The sequence below is a fragment of the Lactuca virosa genome, chromosome 3, assembly GCF_052849685.1.
Source record: "Lactuca virosa cultivar CGN04683 chromosome 3, Lactuca_virosa_CGN04683_v6, whole genome shotgun sequence".
Taxonomy (NCBI): domain Eukaryota; kingdom Viridiplantae; phylum Streptophyta; class Magnoliopsida; order Asterales; family Asteraceae; genus Lactuca; species Lactuca virosa.
In genome coordinates this window covers 53,491,966-53,510,033 of record NC_136428.1, presented here as the reverse complement: position 1 = coordinate 53,510,033, position 18,068 = coordinate 53,491,966, and the positions used below count along the sequence as shown (strand labels likewise).

Sequence of the window (18,068 nt, the reverse complement as noted above, 5' to 3'; positions counted from 1 at the left end):
TCGTTGGTTTTCGTCTCGTAACTCTAAGACTAGGATTAACTGAAATTTGTGGCTTCAAAATCCTACTCAGTTTTAATGGTCTGTATTTCTAGTGTCTTCCTAGTTTTGTTTTAATATATTTGTTTGCTGCCGTTAAAAAAAAAATCGAAATATTTGTTACAATATATTATTTCTTTATGTTCTTTGTACACATATGAAAGAACTACAATTCTCTAGCTTGGAGAGTTGGAAAGTAAATAAAGAGAAAAAAATAGAACATGGGAAAAAAAAGAACCGGTCACTAAATTCCTTCATTTTAATTAATTGGTTTTAGATTCTACATTTTTAATGAAAGAAAGACACCATATGAATACTGATTATTGAATTTAATTTGTTTTAATTCATCGATGTTCGTTTTTATTTTTTATTTTTGACTTTTCCAATTCTCATCAGCAGCATGTAATTATAAACCTATTTACATTCATTCAATAAAAATCAATCTTAAAATTAACTAAAAGGTAAGGCATGTCTGGTTAGGTAAGATTTATGTTTTTTGGGGGCGATACAATAAAAGAATGAAGAAGACGAATTTGATTGTTTTGGCACAATGCAACAGAAGACCAGCTTGAATATATTCTGAGAAGTGGATATATGATTATTGGTTTTGGGAGGAAAATGAAAGGTGGAGTGATATTAGGGATGTCATTAGGTTTATGATAAATAAAAGCGAGAGAGAGAGAGAGAAAAAAATCAAATTATTTAGAAAACATGATTATATAAAGCAATTGTGGAAAAAGACAAGTCTGAATTCATAGATCTCTCCCTCTCCACTTTTATTAAGTTTTCATCTAGCAGTTAAGTAAAAAAAAAACATCTAAATATATCTGAATATGTTAAGTGTTGTTAATATTAAGTTCATTAAAAAAAGATTAAGTTAAAAAGAAACACACTTTACGCTAGCTAACGCAAATTTGGAATTGAATGTTTTTTTTTTTTAAATGTGTTTGACTTATCAAAGGTCAAACCGTTTTTGTTGAGCTTCACGATTGGAGGTTGTTATTTGTTAATTAAGATAAAACCGGCAGCATAATAGATGAACGAAGATATATAACACAAAATTATATTTCACAATTGCTGTAGATGAACAAGGGTTTGGGAGGTAGTTATCCATGCATATATTTATATGTGGATCTCCCCACAAACGTATTTATGTGATGGTCTAATGATAATATTTTATAGAGCTCTAACAGATTGTATAAGAAACTCAGAAACACCATTAACTAACCGAAACTAACATAAGATAGCTTACCCTATCTCATTGAATAGGGAGGCCAGTAAAAGTTGAGGAATTGAACCCATGTGTTAAACAGGATCTTCATATCCCCTTTTAACTGGCCTTTGAAGAATGATACTCTCGTCTCTAAAAGATCAGAAATTCTGAGAGTAGGATCCTCCGTCTCTAGGCACTAGCAATACTCAATAGGGAGCCCAATAATTGTCAAGATCAGCACACTGATCCATCGTCATGAACCTATTGTTGCTAAGTCCATTTGAGTTGCTACTCATTTCCCCAACATAACCCATGGCTTGTTCATTGCCAAGTCCACCACTATTTATAAGCATTGAGGAGGTAACATCCTCTTGCAGCTGTGATGGTAGGGATGATGTTGCTGCAGATGGTTGTTGTTGTGCCATGGCCCTCATCTGTGTTGAAGTTGATCCTCTTAGGTTTAGATTCAGCCCGGAAATAGTAAAGCATTCAGCTCCACCTCCGTCGGGATAGTTCATCTGGGTTTGGTGGAGAGGCATATTGTTGCTACCTCTATAAACCCTAGAAAACTCCGCGAGATCAGCATTACTCATGTAATTTCTTCCTAATCCAACTGGGAACTGATAGCTTGGATCTGTCGACATGATCTGGGGAGGCAGATGAATCCCTGAAGCTGGGCCAATCTCATGGTTGTATGGATTAATCATGCCTCTTGAATGACTAGACGAGGGATATTTCTTGCCACCAGCAGTCTTTTGGAAAACCCGGCATACAACCCACTCATCCTGCATATGCAATTAATTAAGCCGCAAAAACCAGAAATTTTTTTGAATAGCATATCGTACGTATATATATGTTACTTCAAACACAAACATTTTCTTTGAGTAGCAAATTCTACAATCACTTAAATATATCTTATTGCCTTTGTTTGCATATAGGTTTAATTAAGTTCATCTATTGGTAACAAAAAAATTTCAAAATACAATTTTCTGTCAATTTTAGTTTCAGATACTTGAAAACTTATTTCATGAATAAATAAATATATTCGACATATACATCATGTATAAACGATTTTTAAAGGAGCTTGATATCGGTCTCATCAAAAATAAATGCAACTAACCCTTATAGATCATATGTATATATATACCTTGGAAGTTCGAAACGCAGATTTGGCATGAACACGATATTCATGCATGACCCAATTGGTTTTCTCACCACGAGGGGCTCTCCCTCTATAAAATACCAAAGTCTTCTTCATACCAACAAGATCGGATGTATTGCTATTGAAGATCTCCTTGTCCTTGCCAGTCGTCTTCCAATACCCAGTGTTGGTGGCTCTATTTGTCCTCACTCCTGTTGGGTATTTCCTATCTCGTAGGCTGAAGAAATACCACTCTTTCTCTCCCATTTTCGCCTTCCCTGTTTCAAAATTAATCTCACAATGTTAATTGCTTCTCGCTGTATTTGTGTGTCTGGAAAAACCATCAGTTCTTTAATTTGGAGGGTGCACTAGTAACTTTTGTTAATTTAGAAACACTTGGAAATTGGAATGGTGAGATATTGTAAGATGAAGTTCTTTTCTTTGAATTATTAGCAAAATTAATGTATATGCTGTTTGTGTGTGCCAGTAGACTATCATGCATAATTAAGTACACAGTTCTTTTAGTTTGTTGAGAAAAATGATGGTGTGATTAACCATTACTACAAGGAATGACTTTCATACAAAACATTACCTTTGATTGTAATCTTCTATGAGAATCATATTTTCCTGCCAATTCTTATTAGTTTAATATGCAACTTATGGTCATTTTACTCTCTTTAAAATATGATTCGGATGATTCTCATCATGGTTATTCGTAATCCCACTGAATGTAACACAATAAAATAAATAATATTTTACGATAAATCCCAATAATATTATCAATATAATAATATCAACAATAATCGGTTTGATTAATCTTGTACACCATCCGTGTTCCCTTTTTCTATATCATTTGATTTTCGTTCTAATATGATGATGATTGGCTCAAATCTAACAGATGTTAGGGGGTGTTTGGATAAATAGTTTTTAGGGGGTGTTTGGATAAATAGTTTTTAGCTTATTAGCTTATTGCTTATTTGCTTATTGTGGTGGGAATAAACATTTTTTTAAAATGTGTTTGGATTAGCTTATTGTGGTGGGAATAAGCAATAAGCAATAAGCATTTAAGTGTTTGGCAAAATAAAACAGCTTATATGAGTAAAATGACCAATAAACAATAAGCAATAAGCAATAAGTATTCCCCCCATTGCTTATTAAAATCAGCTTATTTTGTTTATTCCTACACAATAAGCTGATTTTTTAAGCATCCTATCCAAACACTTAAATTAACTTATTGTGGTGAGAATAAGCAATAAACTAATAAACAGCCATTTTTTCCCTATCCAAACACCCCCTTAGACATTTAGCATATCCCTAGGTAAAAATAGCTCACTTTTCGCCACTTTTGCTCTAAGATGGTACTTGTTGATGATAATGGTGATAGAAAACAAAAGCAGAATAAGAATAAGAACAAAAACAAAATTAAACGAAAACCAATCTAGTGACAACTGACAAATCAAAGATATGAATAATATATCACTTGAATAAATCATAATAACGCCAGTAACTAATTGCTATTTAATTAGTCATGCAAAAAATAAAACCCTAAGATTTAGGATTTTTTTTTAACAACAAGAAGTATATTAAAACGTAATTACAAGATTTTTTTGACATTTCGTACCAGACAAATACACCAATCATTATTCCAATTAAGTAAAGCACCTTTTCTAGATCTAATTTTGAGCCATGTAAAAGCCATAATCTTCACTTCACTAGCTAAATCTGCACTATATCCGATTCAAGTTCCAAATTACCTATTTTAGTTATATATTCACATGCATAGACAAAAGATTATTAGGGCTAGCTAGCCCAGTTGAGAGTTACTAACAAGGAGATCTTGGGTTGTATTCTAAGCATATACTAATCCGCTGTTCTAATTAAGGAAAAAAAAAAGACAACAGATCATTAGAGAGAGAGAGAGAGAGAGAGAGAGAGAGAGAGAGCATACCAGGAAGATCCCAAGGCTCACATTTGTTAAGATCAACATCAGTAATTGCCCTTCCAGTAAAACTTGAATCGGATATCTTGTTTACAAGATAAGAAGTGATGAGTTCTTCATCAGTAGGATGAAACCTAAATCCTGGAGGAAGTTTGTCAGCCTCCTTGTTTACTTCTCCTTCCATATTTACTACCTTTCCAAAAATATTATCTAAATTAAACTAATTATCTACCCTTAGTCTCATGCAGTGGGTTCTAACTATACCATGATTTTGATCAAAAGGGCTGAAAAGAAAAGGGAGTGTACAGTGTTAATTAACTCAGAGATAAGGTTTGGTGTGGAGTTTGGAAGTTTTCTTGCCTACAATTTTAGAATGTAAAACTTGTAACTTACAACTATAAGAAGAAAGAAGGTAGAGAAGGAGGGCGGTTCTAGGAAGCTCTCACCTACTCTTGTTCTTAAGATATACTCTTCTCCGAAAAGTCGTATAAAACCCTAGTCGTCGACAACCCTAATTTTTAAACAGTTTGAAGTTATTTCAGCATAAATAAATAAACATTAAGTATCTGGTTTCTCTTTTCAATTCATAAATCTGAGTTTTAAATCGCAATAAATTTTTAAGTGGTGGTTGATAACTTGTTGCAGTAAATATATAAAATGATATTTTGCACTCTCCATGCATGTGTAGGAAAACTTGTAAGAAAATAATCATTTATATATAATTCAAACATTGCATGAGTACTAAGGATTCCTTTGGGTTAATTTCTTATTTCGTTGTTTTGTAACATAAGATCCCCTCCTAAATAATCAAGAAAAGATTAGTATAGTGGCCTGATCGCTTGTTTAGATATAATTTCCCTCCTAGAAGGTCAAGAGCTTCTTTACTACGTTTTCTTCTTATGAGATAAGAGAAAGGTTATTAAAATGCATGACATGTTTAAAATTCCGAGTATATATATGCTATAAATTTAGTATATCCAGTGAATTATTATAGATGTGTCAGCAACAAATAACAGAAATTGTTTTCAAGACTTTTTGTTGATAATTGCAAAACATTAATTTATAGCTAATTAATTAGTTATCTCCTCTCTTTTTGTTATAGTATTACAGCTTTGAAGGCACATATAGCTTTGTTACACATATTATTTAGTTAAATAAAATAGGGTCTTAAACAATGCATTTTTCACAATTTGTTAGTCTATTATATGATTAAATTGCAGGAAATCTTAGAGTAATTTTCACATTTTTTATTTTTTTACTTCTGATTGAGGTAATTTACATTTTTAACAATTTGTCATTAATAAATGTACTAAATTTGAGGCTTCCAGGTACATTATAAATCCCGAGTGATCTTGACTGTTGTGATCTGTTTTTGTAATGGTGAAAATGATCGAATATAGCTAGCTAAATAGAAAATTAATTACAGCAATAATAAAGCTTGTTTAAATCCTGTTACAGTATCTACAGGCATGTATAAATGTATAATTGAATACTGTTCCAAAACATTGTAAGCAGCACAATGAAATTATTTGTATAATTCAATGTTGATGATCAAATTATTTGTATACAAGCACAATGAAATGTTGATGATTTGATATCATCAATATTATTTAAGTGTAATAAGATTAAATTTGTTGACATCTTGATAAATATTGAACAAGTTAGGATGGTGCGGAATACACACTTGTTTAAGTTTTCAAGATTCAAAGTACACTGTTATTTAGGGGCAAAGCCCCTGAACGAACGGGGGTCCGGGGGCAGAGCCCCTAGCTGGGGTCGAGCAACTGTCTTGTAACAGCTTTCAGACAGGAATCATATAGCCGTTTTTTGTCATTTTTCTGGTACACTTCTTCAACAACATTTCACATACATTCTTTGATTTCGTAATCTCTAAATTCTATCCAATTAAATGTTTGATCTGTACCATCGAAATACTTGAATTTGATAAGGAATCACGACTTTCAAAAAATCCAAGCAATCTGTATATCCCCTATTTCTAACATGAAGTTATTAACATTTCTACAAACTTGATATGTTTGATATAAATCTATAAAATATGTTTTTTTCTTTTTATATATTTTTAAGTTGTTTAATATATATAACAGAATAATATAAGTACTATAGTTTATATATATATATATATATATATATATATATATATATATATATATATATGTATAATAATAATAAATTATATAAAAAATTGCAGTTTCAAGTCACGTCTTTGAAAAACGTTATGACCTTTCTATGTTTCGTAAAACTTGAAGTTTTTTGTCTTCAAGGTACGCCTGCCACCATTTTAAACTTTGTGCGTACGTTGCTATAAACAACAAAATCTTCCTCTCCTCGGGGTAACGCTAATATAGGTACTTCACATAATAAAGTTTAGATCTACACAATGTTTTATCTAGACTTTCTGTTCCTCTTAAATTTTTTGGAATTTTGTATCAATTTTGTTAACAAAGCGGCTTTGTTGATTAATATTGTATAAAATGACAGGTAATACCCAATAAATCCAAGGAAACCTCGCACTTCGGTTAAAATTTTGAGGTTCTTACCAATCTTACGGCCAAGTCATGTCCTTTGTTTCTTGTTGATCAATGCAACCTTCCATGCATGTGGCCTAGCACTTCTTGTTTGGATCCGGTGGACCTTTTTTTCCTTTATTATGTTTTTTCATGTTACAATATATATGTACCTATATAATTATCTACAAAATGACCAACACATTTCCCAGCTAACAACATAATGAAATTTAAATCTTTTATATAAAAGGTACCCACTTAGGATAAAATTATACTCACATATATCATAATGTGGTATTTGAAATTTCATAGTGGCGTACTTTGATGTAATTTGTTCACTTCGCCAACTTTGAAAAAGTACACAAAATTTGTAAACCGGTGCTAGTATAACAAAACACAAATTTAGTGTACTTGTTGATGGAAATTAAGGTATAACAGTTATCTTTGCTTTTATCATCACTCTTTTTCCATTCTTCTCTTTAATTTGCTTATTCATTTCATAATGTAATTTTTCTCTTTTATTCTCTTTTGAACAAATTACTAAAATCATCCTGTGGTTTAGTTAAAATTATGTGTTTGGACCCTAATTTTTATTTTGCACTCGGGTCATCCCTATAGTTTCTTTTTGTTACGATTTTCGTCCCTACTAAACATAAAAAGACTATTATACCCTTACATAAAAAGACTATTATACCCTTACCAGATTTTATTTATATTTAAAAAATATTTTAGATTATTTCATAAAAGTATTTTAGTAATTATTAAAAAGGTTGAGTCCCACACATCCCTACCACTCTCACTCCAAATCCCCAGGCTACCCCTTCTCCTCTACAACTTGAAGCTATCAATCAATCTTAGTTTAAGGCTTCAAGCCATACCTCTCTCCTTATGAACTCCACCTTAAAGCAACGATCTTCACCTCAACTCCCCACCGGAGTCATCTCCTCCCGAAGTCATGTCCACCATCAGCCAACATGTGAACACCACCTCCAGAAGACTGCAATCCTAACGCCTTTGGAAATCTGCAACTGTAAACACGCTGGAAACATGTAACCCTAATGCCTCATAAACCTACAACTGTAAAGCCGTCGGGAACCTACAACTTCGTTGTTTTTCTCCGCCATCGCACGTTCCCATCTAACCCCATTTATTCTTGTTCCGCTTACCTCATCGATTTTATCTGGAAAAAACGTCTTTCCTTGATTGCATCATCTGGAAAAATGATCTTTGATTTATGGGATATTAGGTGAGGTGTTGCATTTTGGGATTGATCCTATTGTGTTTAATTCGATGACATCATGGATTTCAAATACATTTATCTCCATTTGTTTTTTGATTTGATTTATGGGATTTCATCATCGATTTCAGGTTAGGTTTAAGTTCTAGGTTATGATTTCAAGATTTGGTTTTTATTTCAATTTATGTTATGATTCAGGATTTCAGGATTTGACTTTGGTTAGGTTTTGATTTCGGGATTTGATCTTGGTTTGGTTTTGATTTATGGGTTTTAATCTTGGTTTTGGTTTGATTTTGATTTAATCCAGGTGGTGATTGATTGTGGTTACAATAAGTGAATGATGGTTATTGTCAGAGGTGAACATGGTGGTTGTCGGAGGTAAATGGAGTGTTACCTGATGGGTGGCGGTGTTGTCAGAATAGGTGGGTGGTGGTGTTGTCGAAATAGGTGGGTGGTGGCGGTGGTGACTGGTGGTTGCCTGGTTGTAGTGATGAGAGTGGGTTCATATGTCTATAAACGTCGTCAGGAAAGGGGATTGGTGGTTATCGGAGGTGATGGGTGAGGGTTTTGCAGGTGGTGTTTGGCGGTCACCGGTGGTGGTTTCTAGTGGCTGGTGGGTTTTGATGGTAGTAGGTGATAGCTAGGTGGTGGTGATGGTGGGACCTATTATAGTAATACATCTTTTAATTAATAAATAATAACAAAAAAAGAAGAAAAGGAAAAATATATAATGGTATTATAGTCTTTTTATGTTTATGAGGGACCAACGATGCAACAAAATCAAACAGTAAAGAAGGTCGGAGTGCAAAAAAAAAAAAAAAAAACAAAGGGACCCAATGCGTAATTACCCAAACCATAGGGACGATTTCAGTAATTTGTTCTTCTCTTTTAATGATTCCTGAAGTCTTGATATGTATTTCATTCTGCGATCTTGCTAGCATTTTAATAGCACTACTAGAAAACTAAATACCTATGGAAATTAGTGATAGAATTCCGACGTAATAGTGTTAAAGATAAAAACTATAATTTTAGTGACGGATATTGAAACGATAGCGATGAAAATTACTTTCGTCAGCAATCTATCAGTGATTACCGACGAATTACAAACGAAAATTAAACTTGTGTTTTCTTTGTTATCTGTCGGTAATCACCGATGGTTTTTCGACATAAATATTTTTTTAGAAAATAAATCAATCTTTTTATTAGTATTACTATAAAAATAATTCAATTATTATTATTAGTATTAGTAATTAAATGATTATTTACTTTTACTAATAAAACAATATAATTATTCATCAAATAGTTCAATTCTTCTAAATATTAGAGTATTAGTATTTTTATTATTAGTTATAGTTAATAAGAAATTAATAAATTACCAAAGGAAATGTTTTTTAGAAAATAAATCAACTTTTTTCTTAGTATAATTATAAAAATAATTCAGTTATCATTATTAGTATTAATAATTAAATAACTATTTATTTTTTTAATTAAAATAATATATTTATTTACCAAATAATTTAATTCTTTTAATTATTATAGTATTAGTATGTTTATTGTAATTATAATTAATAAGAAAATAATAAATTACCATTGGAAATTCTTTTTTAAAAAATAAATCAAATTTTTGTCAATCTTCTCTTCTACTCTAATAAATGAAAGTTTTTTTTGCCACTTGTCATACTCTCATTCAATTTGACAAATGTGATTATTTTGAATTAATTTTTTTTCCACATGTCATTTTATGAGTTTTTATATTTTATTAAATTTCACATAATATTTTATTTTAATGTAATAATTGCAATAAATTTATTAATAAATGGATATCAATTTCATTAATCAACTTATCTTTTAATTTCAAAATTCTCAAAATTAAAGCTCATTAGTTTCTTTTGTTTATTTATTTAAATTATTTGTTTAAATTTAAAAGATAAAAAAGCATTTCTATTATAATAATTCATTATTTTTCTTATTTTCTTATAATTCAAAGTTCTCAAATATTTTGACATTTATATTTAACTTTTTTTTTTAAATTAACCCATATAATACATGGGTCTCACAACTAGTATTAAATAGTATAAAAACAATTCAATTATTATTAGTTTGTGTTATTACATATACTTACTTACCAAATAACCTATGTGCCTAGTTCAAAAAATATATTGTAACCTTAATTATATAGTTATGGAACTTACAATATAAAACATCATATATATATATATATATATATATATATATATATATATATATATATATATATATATAGGGCTGACTGCTGAGTTATTGTGAGAATTAAAAAAAACGTGTGAACTTGGGAACTTATCATTTTTCAAAACTAAAAACATCAATCTTCTCCAAATGATGCGTCTATCTAGGCTCAAAGAAAAGATTTGACCATTTTTTTTTTTCGAAATTTGCATGTATTTACAATCAGCAGTCGTATGGACCGGTGATTGTGCTCATCAACAGTCATACAAAAAAACCAAGAAAAAAATTTTAAAAAATCGTTAAATCTTTTTTTAGCCTATATATGGTTTAGATTAGGGGTGTTCAAAAATATCCGCATCCGATAATCCGATCCGAAAAATCCGAAAATCAGATCCGAAATTATCCAAAATTTCGGATATCCGGATTTTCGGATATCCGATTTTTTGGATTCGGATACGGATATTGATTTTATAAACTTTCGGATATTTCGGATATCCGATATATCCGAAAAAAATAATTTTTCTTTATTTGTAATATTTTAAACTAAGAAATAAGAAACGTTGACATTGTTATTGGACTTATTTTACCCCACCATTTTCAACCCTTTCATCACCATTCTTTCCAAACTTTTAAATCGATGTTGCAAACCTTGGCATTTACAATCGCTATATATTTGTTTGTTGTACTCGAGGTTGGTTGGCTTATAATTCAAAATCACTAACTAAATATTACTTTTTTTTTGTTGCTATGGATATTCATCTATACAGTAAGATTTAACATAGTTCTTGCCTATGTTTATTACTAATTTTATGATTGTTGCGGTGACTTTTTAAGGGTATATTTAATTTCAATGTACACAACCAGTTTTACAAGTTGATTAATTTAATAAAGTGAATTGTAATCTTATTTTATTTGTTTAATATGTGTTTAAACAACCAATCTATCTTTGTTTATACGTAAAAACTAGTATCTATATTATGTAACTTGTTTGTCATTGTTCTAGTTATGTTAATTTGTTATCATTTTATATTGTTTATGTAAATTACAACTATGTTTTATTGGTTAAAATTTTTTAACTTATGAATATTTAATAACGAAAGACATGATTTTCGGATATCCAATTTGGTATCCGAATCCGTATCCGAAAATTCGGATACCGAATTTCGGATATCCGGAAATTCGGATACGGATTCGGATACCATCATCAACTATCCGAAATTTTCGGATATTCGGTTTTGAACACCCCTAGTTTAGATGCACCATTTGGAGAAGATTGGTATGTTGAAAAATGATGAGCTAATTATGAGTTCGTAAGTTTTCACAAATCTTTTGGTTTTTATGAGAAGATTGGTATTTTGGTTCTTTTGGTTCTTTTATATATATATATATATATATATATATATATATATATATATATATATATATATATATATATATATATATATATATATATATATATCAAGTCTACCTACTGATATGCTTATTGCATTGTCAAAATTTTGCTTTGTAATTTTCAAACCCAAAAAGAGAAAGGAGGTGCTTTATAGCATAAGTTTCTATTATATATATTAGTCTAAGAGTTCTACACAAACTGAAGCAGAAATTGTTACACTTATTTCGAGGATTATAAATTATGAAGGAAACTATTTTATTTCTAAAAATACATAAGATGAATTAGCAATTGTATATTACTCAAAGGATTTTATTATCTAATTATTTACTCACAGAATTAACAATTTATGGACTGTTTTGTATGAGTAAAATAATTCCTTCTGGAAGTGGATCAGTTATGATTATGGAAAGATTTATGGGCATAAAAATACTTTGTATTATTGAGTATTAATGGAGACACATATATATCTGCATCAGTGGGTCGCAATCTTTTCTTTACTTGTCCTATACTTCGAAATTTTGTTGATCTTGAAACAAGTCTTCATCACTATTCAATCCTACCTGCCTGATCATAACTTAGTTATACTATTTTTGTATGTATAACAGGTACGTGTCATATGCAAATAAATTTCGAAAAACTATTGCAGTATCGGCATCTCTTCTTTAAACTCAAGGGTGACCGGGTTTTGGAATAGTGTGATGGGATATATGAATTTCCATTAATTATTTTAATTTATTCATAGGAATCTTAAATAAAAATGGTAAACTGCACCATCATAGGCATCTTAATTAAGATGCGGTTCGGTATTACCTGTAGAAATTGAACGAATTTCAGAACCTTTTTTTAATTGTCTTGAAAGAAAATTCAGAAGAGCAGTCTCATTGTTCACATTAAAAGGGGCAGACTGTTGACAGAAGATCAATGGATATGACAAGGATTTTTATGAGAAAATGATCAGTTGAATACCTTTCGTCACGAGTATACAATATTATCTCAAGCAGCACACAGTCTTAATTAAGAGTCATTTGGTCATGTCGTATATGTATGTTTTAGTCATAGAAGAAACCAGGTTGAAAGCAATGTTCAGATCATCATCTAGTTTTCTATAAATATAAATAGGTTTCTTGCTTGTTTGGGCAAAATGTGTACATGTGAACAACGCGCTTTCACCGTTATATCGTTCACCAACGACTTTATCGACATATAACAAGGGTCAATCATGGCACAAGTCATTGAAAGGCACTTGTCACCAAGACCCTCTCTTTCTCTATTAATTATAAGTAACACCCAAGAACCATGGGCTAGTAAAAAGACAAATTCCTCCAAGATAGGCTACTTGTCAAACACTTCACTTATAAAATATACATTACTGTTTATCTAATGCTAGTTGTCTTATTATGGATCAATGATTAAGAAAGTGAAACATAATACAAGTAGAATTTTGTATATAGGCTGATGCATGCATATCTACGTACTAAAGTGAGTTTTAAGTAATTGTAAAGGAGAACAGGATATTGACTTGATATTAGGCAGTAAATGGTTAAGATGGTAGCATTTTATTTCCAGAAAGGGGGCAAATTTTCAAAGAGTAGTTACATGTCAACATAAGAACAAAGTTTTGGATTTGAGCTATGTTTCATAAGCTATCAATACTCATAAAGTTTAGCTTTAAGTTGTTGCTTACTTGCCAACGGGTCTTTGTTTCCATATCATTTGATGCCTCATTTTCTCTGTTTTTTTTTTTTTTTTTGTTTTTCATCCTCTGTTTTTTTTTTTTTTTTTTGGCAAGATAATCACATCATTCCCAAAACAAAAAAAGAGTGATACACACTTGAACCTGATATCCCTCTTCATTACCCATAGGACACTAATTAAAAAGGTAGTTAATCAAACCGTGATCAGGATACATATGAGATTGAAATAAAAGAGTTGTTAACCAAGATCTCATGTTTTACACCAGGTTAATATAAGAGGCCTTAGGGAAATAATTCCAGTAAAGACAATCAATCAACTAAACCAGATTCGAAGCAACATAATGTTTACAAAAACACATACACAATGAATATAATATTACACACAGCTCTAAGATACAACTCTTCCTCCTTCCTTTTCCTTCTTTTCTATGAATTACAAACAACACACAACCGACATGCAGAAAGTATCAGTTCTATCTGCAAAATCACAAACCCAATGCTATTAAACTCATTAATAATATCTTAAAAACAAAATATGCAATTTGGAAATGGTATACCTTGTATTCATGTTTAAAGAAAAGCATTTATCTTCAACGTGGTGTGTATTATATTACTACTACTGGTCTGGATGCGCACGTTTAGCCTTGCGACGTGGTTGGTTAGGATGGCGAATTGGTCTTTTTGCCTTTTTACTGTATTTTATTTACATTCTTTTAAGTTGATAACATATTAAGTACAAAATAATTACAAGAATATCTACTCCAACATCTTTTAGAAGAAAATCAAAAAAACAAAATAAACTTACAAGAAGATTGCTGAGAAAATTTTGAACAGAATGATTATAGGCAATGCCAAGAACGCGGAAGCCTGCAACAACATAAATAATGATTACATGTGAAAAAGAACATATAAATACACACAGAGTGAGAGAGACAGAAAGACATACAGCAAACCACACTAACTCCTTAGTTGCAAGAGCTCTGCTAATGTTACGTTTTTTCAGTGATTCTTCAACAATGCCTTGAACCTTTGGTGTTTATAAGTAAAAAAATATGCATCACTTTAAATTAAAGAGGTAAAATACCAATCCATAATAAGCAGTATATGTTATACTATACTATACCTGATGATGGTATTTAGTGGCAGATTCAAGAAACCTCCCATAAGCTTGAACTGCCTCATTAGTGTAAGGTGTCATTGTTTCACGTGCTTTATCAAGGTGAGGCCTTGTTGCAGTGGCAATTTGGTCAATGTACGGATTGCAAACCTTCCTGAAACTCTGTCCACAAGTAGTTTTCCTTTTCCATTTAGGACACAAATTTATTTAAAGAAAAAGGGAGGAAGGCTGAGTAAAAGATACCTGAAAGTGAGGGTCTACAGCTTCCTTGATTTTGATCATATGTGGAGTTATGGTGTCCTTGGATTGAATATAAACCTCTTTCGTCTTTTCCTTCAGTGATTGGAGATGTGGTTCTGCATTGGTTATGAACAACACCCATTTTTCCCTTGCAGCTGGGACCCATTTCTGTGTATATTTAGAGATGCAACACTTTTGATAAAGCTAGAAAAGTTATTAAAAAAAAAACAAGGAGAAAGAATGTAAATTTCATGTTATTACAGTTTTGATTGTCTCTACATGAGGTTCAGCCCATTTTTTAGCTTGTGCCTTTTTCTCTAATGCCTGCAACAACAAAATGAAAACTCTCAAAAAGACAACAAAAGCAAAACAGTTGTACCAATGTGTATAATAATAAAACCTATTAGGTGTTGTTTGTTTTGGAAGTGGTTAAATGTCTTTTTGTCTTTTTCCATGTTTGCGGAAGAAGACGTGCACTTGCGAAACATCTACTCGCCAGAAGGGAAAAGTGCTCAAAAAGTACTTTTGTAGAAAAACAAACGAGGCCTTAATGTCTACCAGAAATAAGATATACAAAAGATACCTTCTGCAAAAATGAATCAAAAGCAGGTTTTCCATGCTGATTCCAATGGCTCTCTGCATAAGACTGCAAGATAATAACATAGTCAAAGTCAAACCTGGTTCTTTTAGGCATAAATGGCATATACTTATATTCTATAAAGAATCACCTGATAACCAACCAAACGAGTTGCAAGCCAAGGTGGTAGCCATGCACCATGAACCTGAATACAGTTTACAAAACACAGAATAAGTTTGTGTATTATGTATATGCAACAAGAGCACCATAGATATGTAAAACAAAACAGGTTAAATCATTTATGTGTTTAGAAACACATAATAAGTTTCAGTTTTTACCTCTGTAAGTTCTTTCACCTTAGCTGTTGCTTCAAATTTTGCCTTCTTAAGTTCCTCCTGCATACGATTATACATGTAATGAGTAATGACATAGAATATTCTTATATTTGAAGCAGTATACCAAACACCATTATTGTGAACATACCTCAGCAATTTTAAGGGCGCGCTCAGTTTTTTGAAGTTTTGTCTTCTGTTCATCAACAACGTGTTGAAGCTGAAATAAAAAAAAACAAAAATATGTGAGGCTCAATCTTCTCAATTTAATGAATGCCCACCATTATAATTAAAGATATAACAAAACAACTTACATCTTGAAGCTTTGGGTTTAGATCAAGCACTTTTTTCTCCAATTCTTTTGTACGGGTTTCCAAGACCTCCCTCAAGCTGTTCTTATATTCCATCTCCATTTGAAGCTTCTCCACCTGCAAGAATTTTTAATGGTTATGTAACTTCAATGATCTTGATTTGGGAAGAATGTGATCTAATTCTAATGCAAACCTGCTTCTCCAATTCATGAGCCCTTGTCTGAGCTTTTTTGACCTGTTCATTAGCATCTAAGGACACTTTAACCTGTTAAAAAGAACAATGGGGGCTTAACATATATACCAAGAGGGTTCATTTACTTTTGTAGTAAAATCACTGTGGGATTCACAAAATCATTTAATAACTTACCTCAAGCTTAGCTACCTCACGTTTCAATGATGTAATGCTATCTGACTTCTCTTTAATGGTTTTTTCAACTTCTGCGATTGCCTTTTCTTTTTTAGCAATGATCTCATCCTTGTTTTTTAGCTCTTGATTACTCTTGTCAATATATGATTCTGAAAAAACAGCATATTGTTGATGTAAATATGCCTATATAACAACTATATGCTTCAAATTAATTAAACCTCTCTCCCAACAATGCTCTCCTGCCTTTTTGTTGTGTTTGTATTGGGGTTACACACTAACTTCTGGATAAAGATACTTGAAGTTCAAAGAAAATCCATATTTACATACCAAATTGTTTATGCTTTTTCTACAGGTTAAGGTCATTTAACCACCAATCAGCCTTATTCAAACCTTACATTATTGAAATTTCATTTTCAACATAGATATGATAAAGTAACCCTCAGGTGTTCAGTTGGTTATTCAGGTTTATAAATTGGTCTCCTCCAAAATTCACCTGAGGTCGAATAAATCAATCAACTTCCAAACCAAGGGGCGCCCTGGAGATGATTTGGGGTTCATACTATATGTGGTCCCGCTAGGTTCAAAATCACCTCCTTTAGGCCAATTAAAACACCAACTTGTTTAAAGAAGTTTCAACCAAAAATAAAGCAACAAGTTTCGAAGTTGACAGATTAAATACAGGAAAAAGAAAGAAACAGTGTGCTAACTAGAGAAGATTCAAATCAATATACGATTGGAGCCTCTAATTACTAACTAAACTTTGATAATTTAGAGGGTTAAAGTAAAGAGGGCAAACCAAGTGACTGGATCTTGGAGGTGAGTTTATCGACTTCGATTCGAAACGCCTCGGAATTGTCGGATTCAACAACAACTTCTTCAACGGCACTATCGGCTTCCGTTATAGTGAAAATTAGGGCAAAAAAGAGCGAAACAAAGAAAAAGATATGGAACTTCGAGGCCGCCATAGATGTAAAGCTAGCCACCGAAACCAAAACCCCTGTGAATTCAGTGGAGTTTCTTCAGCTGATTTGACTTTTGGGTGAGAATAGTTGGAAATGTTTTGGGGAGCAAAGTGGAAGTAGTTGGGACTCAAAAGATCTTCGTTGAGTGAATCTAATCTGTCTCAATGTTCGAAATCGTGGCCCTCGTCGGCAATATCAAAATCATGCAACACTTGGCGTTTATTTGGGACTTTTACCCAATTTACTTTTAAGTTTAATTTTTTTTTTAAATCAAAATAATATTCGAGAAATCAATAACTGGTTACTGTAAGAAAATCAGTGTTATTAATTGTTAATATAACCATTTTTTCAGAGTAACAAATTCTAAAAATGTTGTGTGTGTGGGTATGGTAGTGACTAGTGACCATGATTTGTCATGTATGCGCCGGGTCTATAGTTCTTCTTGTAGTAGTGTCGAGCCCGGCTAAGAATTGTTGAGTCTCTCTCCTCTCTTCTCTTTCTCTCAATCTTCTCAAGCCATCTCTCGTATCTCTCTTTTCTTTCTTTCTTCTCCACGACCCCTTGCCCATAGTTTCAAAATGGATGTCACACCACAATCTAATGTGGAGTTGAGGCGGAGAGTTTTGCTACAGTAGAACCATGACATGATGACATGACAGTAGAACCATGACATGATGACATGACTGATCCAACCTAAAACATGAATGTTAAAAATTATTTGTTTTTTGTCTGAAGGTTTTTTTGGCTTTTTATTCTCTTAGGCACACATCACACACATA

At 31.8% G+C, this 18,068-nt stretch overlaps 2 protein-coding genes across 2 annotated transcripts; both read right to left on the bottom strand.

Moving 5' to 3' along the window:
• Positions 1 to 1,083: 1,083 nt before the first annotated feature.
• NAC038 (NAC domain containing protein 38) lies at positions 1,084 to 4,763 on the bottom strand. Its single transcript, XM_079084499.1, has 3 exons — positions 4,339 to 4,763; positions 2,397 to 2,668; positions 1,084 to 2,034 (listed from the first exon to the last, which is right to left on the bottom strand). The coding sequence occupies exons 1-3, from the start codon at positions 4,511 to 4,513 to the stop codon at positions 1,456 to 1,458; spliced, it is 1,026 nt and encodes a 341-aa protein (XP_078940625.1). The 5' UTR covers positions 4,514 to 4,763; the 3' UTR covers positions 1,084 to 1,455.
• Positions 4,764 to 13,604: 8,841 nt separating this feature from the next.
• LOC145165697 (uncharacterized) lies at positions 13,605 to 17,481 on the bottom strand. Its single transcript, XM_079084498.1, has 15 exons — positions 17,124 to 17,481; positions 16,328 to 16,476; positions 16,154 to 16,225; positions 15,964 to 16,077; positions 15,801 to 15,869; positions 15,656 to 15,712; positions 15,469 to 15,522; positions 15,324 to 15,386; positions 15,002 to 15,064; positions 14,744 to 14,908; positions 14,507 to 14,662; positions 14,330 to 14,410; positions 14,189 to 14,250; positions 13,941 to 14,075; positions 13,605 to 13,860 (listed from the first exon to the last, which is right to left on the bottom strand). Exons 1-14 carry the CDS (start codon positions 17,290 to 17,292, stop codon positions 14,000 to 14,002), a joined length of 1,350 nt encoding a protein of 449 aa, XP_078940624.1. The 5' UTR covers positions 17,293 to 17,481; the 3' UTR covers positions 13,605 to 13,860; positions 13,941 to 13,999.
• Between the last annotated feature and the right edge of the window lie 587 nt (positions 17,482 to 18,068).

Excerpts from the sequence above, each read along its gene's own strand:
- LOC145165697 (XM_079084498.1), bottom strand. The coding sequence starts at position 17,292 with ATGGCGGCCTCGAAGTTCCATATCTTTTTCTTTGTTTCGCTCTTTTTT. Across the intron at positions 16,078-16,153 it reads CTCATGAATTGGAGAAGCAG|GTGGAGAAGCTTCAAATGGA; the intron begins GTTTGCATTAGA and ends AAATTCTTGCAG. Across the intron at positions 14,909-15,001 it reads ATGTAGAGACAATCAAAACT|AAATGGGTCCCAGCTGCAAG; the intron begins GTAATAACATGA and ends AAATATACACAG.
- NAC038 (XM_079084499.1), bottom strand. The coding sequence starts at position 4,513 with ATGGAAGGAGAAGTAAACAAGGAGGCTGACAAACTTCCTCCAGGATTT. Across the intron at positions 2,669-4,338 it reads TGAGCCTTGGGATCTTCCTG|GGAAGGCGAAAATGGGAGAG; the intron begins GTATGCTCTCTC and ends ATTTTGAAACAG. Across the intron at positions 2,035-2,396 it reads CTGCGTTTCGAACTTCCAAG|GATGAGTGGGTTGTATGCCG; the intron begins GTATATATATAC and ends TTGCATATGCAG.